General features: G+C 43.5%; 1 protein-coding gene across 2 annotated transcripts; it reads right to left on the reverse strand.

Moving 5' to 3' along the window:
• Window positions 1–3,960: 3,960 nt before the first annotated feature.
• Window positions 3,961–7,323, reverse strand: LOC100280740 (ubiquitin-like protein 5). 2 transcript variants are annotated; one of them, XM_023301518.2, is made up of 2 exons: window positions 6,885–7,323; window positions 3,961–4,213 (listed from the first exon to the last, which is right to left on the reverse strand). In XM_023301518.2, exon 1 carries the CDS (start codon window positions 7,131–7,133, stop codon window positions 6,912–6,914), a length of 222 nt encoding a protein of 73 aa, XP_023157286.1. In that variant the 5' UTR covers window positions 7,134–7,323; the 3' UTR covers window positions 3,961–4,213; window positions 6,885–6,911. The 2 variants fall into 2 exon arrangements, with proteins under 2 accessions (XP_023157286.1, NP_001147132.1); NM_001153660.1 differs by having other exon boundaries at window positions 6,880–7,271.
• Window positions 7,324–7,528: the final 205 nt, after the last annotated feature.

Below are 7,528 nucleotides of genomic sequence, written 5' to 3' on the forward strand. Positions count from 1 at the left end.
GGGCGCGGGGCGGCCGAGCGGCCGAGCCGGCGGGGTGGGGCGGGCGGCCGAACCGGCCATGGGGCCGAGCGGCGAGGGGAAGGGGAGGGAGGAGAGGGGAGAGAGGGAGAGAGGGAGGAGGGGGGGGCTTACCGGCGTCGGGGATCGACGGCGAGGGGCGGCCGGCGGCAGGGGGCGGCGCGGCAAACAGGGGGCGGCGGCGGCTACCTAGGGCAGGGGGCGGGTAGGGGGTAGGGGCGGCGGCTTAGGTGGGGAGGGAGAAAATGAGGGGAGGAGAGGGAGAGGGTTAGGGAATAAGGGAAAGAGGGGGGGGGCGGCTGGGCCTTCCAGGCCCAAGAGGGGGGCGCGCAGGGGCCTGGGCCGGCCGGGGTCGGCCCACGGCGCGGGAGAGAGAGAAAAAGAGGAGAGAAAAAGAGAGGGAGAAAAAAGAAAGAAAAGATCTTCTCCACATTTTCGAAATCCGATCTTTCTACATGAATGCAATTGCGCTTTCAAAGCAATCAAAAGAAATGCAAGGTTCGGCATGGTGCATCAAACAACATAAAGTACTTAGGGTTTTCTTACACGGGAAATCCAAACCGAATCCCGCTAGAACTTTGGAAAAGGTCAAGGTTTAGCGAGGGGAAAAAGAAAAAGAAAAGGTAACGCCCGAATTTTGGCGAGTAAAGAAAAGAAAAAATTCAACTGCAAAATTCGGGGCGTTACACTAGTCTCGGCCAAAGATCTCAGGAACCATGAAGACGCGTGCATTAAATGCGATAATAATACGGATATCTGCTCCATGCGACACCACAATCAATAGAGGATGATGGGACCACGGTCCCATCTACTTTCACCGACTACGATGACGAATGCCTGCAAAAACCGGACACTGCTCCTCCACTTCGGTCACTGTTCTCAACAACTCCAGATGGGACATGTGACATCTAAGCACAACCTCACCCTCGAGAAAGAACTCCACCTCACCCAATGACGACTTTAGCCTCAGGAGAAAACTCTGCCTCGCCCAAGCTCAGTCTTGCCCAACTGCCCTAGAAGTAGCCACCAACTCCCTGTGTATCCAGTAGGAGGCCACTACGACAACTGTTCTAGCCACTCTCTACATGACTGCATGTCCAAGCGCAGGCCCTACCATAGCCTCAGGAGTAACCTCCGATTCGCCCGAGCATGGCCTCGACCTAGATAACATCGACAAAAGGACGCCCGACGCCACCTACCCTTCCACAAAGATAGTTGACAACGAGATGGCTACAGAAACTACATGGCTAGTGTCAAGTCTACTTTATGCCATACAGGATGAATTACCATGTGCTTTTCACCATACTTATCACTATTTCTACAACTACGACTCGAACAACACATCCACAAGATGGGCTTGGGTACGCGTCCGAGCCCCCGACCCTGGCCTCGGCTCTCTGCTTGGTCAAGGTACAGGATAAAAGGGCTGGACATCCTTCCCCTGATCAAAGGCAACTGCAAGGATAGAAGCCATTCTAGTGGCCATACTGCTACAGGGGCTCGAGCTTGCCTCCTCTCCACATTATGACAAACCTTGGTGCTCCTGGGATCCCTCCTTGAGGCTATAAAAAGAGGAGTCTAGAGCTTCCAGGGGGAAGATAACACTTCACAGGTTTCTCCCTCCACGATCGATATTGGCACTCGCCTCAATCATCCTCAGAGACTTGGGATCCACTCCCTCTCTCGACTAGCTTGTACCCCCTATTACAAGCACTTAGGTGCAAGATAATATAAGTCTCATCCCCTCTCTGCTGGAAGTAGGGTCTTCTATTGCCCGAACCAAGATAAATCTTGTGTCTTCTTGCATCACCCATCTGGACCAGGACACGTAGCACTTATTCACCAGTTGGTTAGGACCCTCGGGTCAGAACACCGACACCAAGTACGAGTGATCAAAAAGAAATTCAGCTAAATGATAGAGCTAAAAATTGTTTGTTTGAATCTTTTAGCATGGATAACTTTAACCAAGTGTTCGTTCTATCAAAAAATGAAATTTTGTTAAACTTACATGAGCTCCATGGTGACACAAACAATATTCACGAGCAAAATTATTGCCTAAATAAACAAAGTTATGATTTTTTTCAAATAAAAGAAAATAAGTTTTTTAGATATATGTATTCACATTTGAATCAAATTATCAATTAGGTCAACTCTATTGGATTAACAAAGCTATGTGATATAGACATTGTGAAGAAGATCACCTTTGTGCTACCACATAACAATGCAAGCATTGTAATTATCCTTCACAACATAGAGAACATGAGCACAATGACTCTAGGATTGTCATTGGTAAGCTAGTAACATCTGAGATGTTATGAAAAATAAGTCAAGAAGAAGTCACTTCATTAAGAAAAAGCATATCACTCGCATGTGATAAGGACGAGAAGATAAATGACAAGCAGCAAATTGGAATCTTAAAGTCATGATGATTATAATAAAGATAATGATGATCAAACCTTCACCTCATCCTCTATTTTGATGGAGAAACAAGCAAAAGAATTGAAAATTAGGAAGGCAACAAGGATGATGTGTGAGAAAAACTAGGGATGACAATTTAATCCGCAAACCCGAAACCCGACGGGTGCGGGTATGAGTGAAGATTTTGACACGTGAGTGCATCCATATTCAACCCAAAGTTTCGTGGGTATGGATGCAAGTTTCTATTTCAACCCGCAGGTGACCAACACCTGACCCAAAATTTGGTTTATTTTTTATTGTGTGAAAAATGATTAAGACACAATAGTAATTATTTTGGATTAGTAACTTGGCTAATGATTCTTGAAATGTTCGGTTGCCGCTTAACGTGAGAAGACTTAAAATCTATAGATATAACTCAATTGTTGCTGGTACTTAATTATTTATAGTTAAATTATTATTTAAAAGTATATACCGAGTAAAAACTCACGGGTGACTCGAAACCTGACGAGTGCGGGTTTAGAATTGCACCCGCGGGTGCGATCGCGAACGAGTTTAAATAGAATTTATGGGTACAATCGCTTATGGATTTTTTCTCCACCTGACAACTTTACTCATTGCCATCCTTAGACAAAACTTGTGGATGCGCCCGTTCAATTTGGAAATTGTATTTTACAAACCAAAGAAGCGAGCAAAGAAAAAAAAGAAATGTTATGGTTATAGCAAAAAAAAACACTTTTTGAAAGATTTGTCTAAACACGCTCACACCCTAAAACGGTAAAAAAGAGATTTAAAGTGATTTATCAAATAAAAATGAATACCAACATAATAGATACGGTCGTGAAGATTCATCATCATGTTAGTCTCACGGACTTTCCTACTCACATGTAACGTATGACACTAAAGAAGGCTCAGAGGGCTAGTTTGAAAATTTAAATTCTCTCCTAGATTTCTAGAGATTCATAGAAAAATAAATTAATTTCTCACCCAGTCCTCGGAAATCCCGAAGAAGATTTAGGTTTAATAAAAAATTTGTACAAGCCATCAAGGCCTGATTTTCGATTACGCTGAGGCACTTGGACATGACGCAAACCCACATACAATTTAGCGCCGATTAAAATGTGCAAATCTCATGCAAGTTTTTTTTAGAAAAAATGACGCAAACCAAAACCAGAATAAGCCCTGTTTCTATACAGATAATTTTTAGTTTTGAAAATAATAATACAATTTTATGAAATAGTTTGATTTTAGTGTGCCACGAAGTGTTTGGATGCAAAACGCTTCCCTAAAGCTAGTATTTTTGGAGTTCTACAGACTCCATTCAAGACATTCTTTTTTCCGATCACGGTTTTTCATATTTATATAAGTACTCAAACTGTAGTTTATTGATACAACAATCCTCGGTGTCGTCCCTAGCAGTAGATCAGAATTGGACGGACGAAACGAGACGCTGAAGAGGCTGTCCCCGGTTGTCCTACAACTACAACCAATCCAATCACACCATAAATTATCCAAACAAGGCCAAGGTTTTCACATAATTGAAAAACACACCACCTGTGTTATTTAAGATAATAAGGTCTGCGAGTAGCAGGGCACCAGTTTTGCAGGTTGATCCTTGTCACATGTCAATATATGCAAGGATGTCAATAGTCATTGGCAGTTTGCCACACAACCATATCCGTACTACATAGCTCACTCAAGTTGCCTATATGTATGCGAGCTTGTTAGCTAAAGACGCTGTGACTGGAAGCGCACCCATGACTTCAGAATTCGGATTAACCTGCACGGCAATCGAACATTCATTAGTGGAGAAAGGTATGCTGCATTGTGCAGTGAAAAAGTAACCACAGTGAAATGTGATCGCTGAACAGATCACCAAAAAAAGTCACATTTCTTGTCCTCGAAAGGCCAAGACAGTAGGATGGCGTTAGTATCACCACCATGTTCAAACAGGAATAAGAAATTGACACATGTGAGACACTAACCACACAACATCGGTTTGACTCAGTACCACCAGCATTGGAAGGGAACAAGATAAAGGGCTAAATCTTACCAGGCCCAAGCGCCTATCAAATTACTCATTCTACCTTTCATTTCATTACAACTCATAATTTTGCTAAAACAGCATTCAGTAATTTCTCCATAGAACAGTAGTTTGCGATCTCGTGTAGTAAACAATGATACTCAAGATACAGCTACACAAGTGCTTGAAACTGATCTAGATTCCAATGCTAATCGAATCATATAAAGGGATACAGATTCTCAATAGGCTTTCAGTTTTTATTTCGGCATTTTAAAGTGGTGCCCTTAGTCCTGCTGCTTTCCTTAATTTTACCCTTAGCAGTGTTTTTTTTTTTTGGCTCAGTTTTGCCCTATCGCTGCTGAAGAATCGCGAGTTCGCGACTAAGGGTAAAAAATAGCAGAAGGGTAGAACTAAGCAAAAAACCGTGACTAAGGGTAAAAATGTGGAAAGTGGCAAAACTAGAGTATAATTTTAAATAGCCCTTTTCATTTCACCTTGTGCAATCTTAGAGAACACAATATATAACGAGGTATGGTTTAATGGTCAACGTTAACTTGGGTAAGCTGCCAGGATGTGTTCCTGTTGGATGCTTAATAGACATGATTATGTGTTCATCAGTATTATTCATAATATGATATGATATGCTATGCTATGCTTATTACTACATGACTACATGTCATGTTTTTTGTTTACTACTCTGATTGCTCCACAGATTTTAGGCAACAAAACAAAGTTCTGATGGCAAGACGGATCGGATAACATTCAACATAACCACAAATCCAAAATAACAACGAACCTACTCATTCAGATGTCACAAAGCAAGTCTTCCATAACCAACAAGCATTTTTTTTGACATTCCATTCTGGAAAAAAAAACTATGCAGGGGCTATAAGTTGAACTGTAAAGTTTGCTTCAGCACACTAAACAATCGAAGAAATATACCCTCAGCAATTCTTAAACACTGTATGATGAAAATAACCAAGATAAGAAGCTTGTGGGGGAACTGGATCGTCGTCATTACGCCTCCATAATTAAGCAGTCACATGGTTTTGTGGTTTCAAAAGGTAGCAGGCATCAATGCATCAATTAGAATTTCATGCTGGTTGACAGTTTTTGTAATGTCAGGAAACACTTGCCAAATTCAGAGTAAAGAGCAGGGCAAACTAAATCATTGTGCTTAGGGATGAAAAGGGATACTCACATGAGCTTAGGGATGAAAAGGGAGTAATGTATAAAATTTCATGCTGGTTGACAGTTTTTGTAATGTCAGGAAACACTTGCCAATACAGATAGCCGGTTTGAAATTCAGAGTAAAGAGCAGGGAAAACTAAATCATTGTGCTTAGCCAAATATTTTGCAAGATACAAAAAAAATCAACCATCTTAACTGCCTGAGTTCAGACATTCAATTATTCACCAGGCAAATCCCACCATCCAGGAGATGACAATTAGACGAATTAATACATCAGTCCCCAACCAAACCTGCTTAATCAGTCAGAAATGGGGTCCAACTCCAACACATCGAGGAGAACTGAAATTAGACTACGCCGCACACCAGGGGCGGAGCCACGTTGGCTGAAGTGCTGTCCATGGACAGCAATGGTTCTTAACAATGGCCATTATATTTGTTAGTACCCACTGTAGATGACAGCAGCCCATGACGTAGGTGGACATCAGTCCTCTCATAAGTGATAAGTCTAGGCCTGCATGCGGCATTAGTTTGTCTCTTGAGTCCTGACTAGCCCATCTGTTCCAAGCATCCTTCTACAGTCATGTTGTCCTGTATTGATTGGTTTTGGCTGGCAAGTGCACGAATATTCTGAGTGATTTTTGATAGGACACATCTGTCCATGGTGATCGTAGGTACAAGCAAGTTCATAAATTAACTAAACGACGATCAAAGCTGGTAGTTTATATTTGAGTATTTATTTTGGTCTCTGCTGGTTGAGTTCATCACTGCAGGTGCATTTACATGCTTAGTGTGTACATGTGTAGACAATTAGTAATTTAACTTGACAAATTTTATAAGAAGTATGAATATGATGGAACGATTCTCAAAGAGAAAATCAGCTCCAGCAACTAGTGGCGAAGGATCTTCCCAAATAATTGAAATGATGTTATTTTTTAATACTCCCTCCGTTCTTTTTTATTTACCGTGTTTTAGTTCAAAAAATGAACAAGCATGCAACAAATATTCGAGAACAGAAGTAGTATTACATTCTATGGTATTACACTTTGAATTGAATTTGGAACCTTTTTACACACTATTTGCATTGTGACATCATTAGCCAAAAAATCTAGATCCGCCCCTGCCGCACACAAAACTAAATTATCCGCTCCTAGCCATCACTCAACAACCGTGGTTAATGGAAACCAAGCCAGTCGCCCCAGCAACAGCGCCGAACTTGGGAGGGAGGAAATTACCTTACATCAGGGCACGGTTGGGGTCAGGGCGCCTAGTTGTAGTAGAGCTCGAGCCCCATCCCGTCGTGGATCTCGTAGTCCTTGAGCGTGATGTGGTCCTTGTAGATGTTGTACCACTTCTGGATGCGGATCTTCTCGGGGCGCGTCCCCGTCTGCGCCGCCACCAGCTTCTTGAGGTCGCCGATGGTGTCGTCCTCGTTGCACTTCACCCGCACCTTCTTCCCCAGGCGGTCGTTCAGCACCACCTCGATCATCTTCGCCTCCCTGACCCTGAGCGCGCTCCCCTCTCCCCTCCTACAGATTCCCAAACCCTAGACTTGGCCTCGGAGTGGCTTGCGTGCAAGCAGGAAGTTGTTCGCGGGGGCCGGGGGGAGCGCACCAGATTATATTCTACCCCACGTCGCGCGGTTGCAGTTCGATGTATCGAAGCCTTCCATCTGCGAGTTGACGGTCCAGATTCCACTAGCGCCCAGGCTGAGCCCCTTCCCCCGAAGATTCCAGATAGGACAGCCACGTGGCACGCACTGGCCGTGACCAAGAAGGATTTGTCCTCTGCCTTCGCACGTCAGCGCTGACGCGCTTGCCTTGACAAAGCACGCCAGATCATCTCCGGCAGAAAAAAAATGCTATTTTGCCCCTCTCAATTTTA

The sequence above is a fragment of the Zea mays genome, chromosome 2 (genome assembly GCF_902167145.1).
Source record: "Zea mays cultivar B73 chromosome 2, Zm-B73-REFERENCE-NAM-5.0, whole genome shotgun sequence".
Classification (NCBI taxonomy): Eukaryota; Viridiplantae; Streptophyta; class Magnoliopsida; order Poales; family Poaceae; genus Zea; species Zea mays.

Excerpts from the sequence above, each read along its gene's own strand:
- LOC100280740 (XM_023301518.2), bottom strand. The coding sequence starts at position 7,133 with ATGATCGAGGTGGTGCTGAACGACCGCCTGGGGAAGAAGGTGCGGGTG.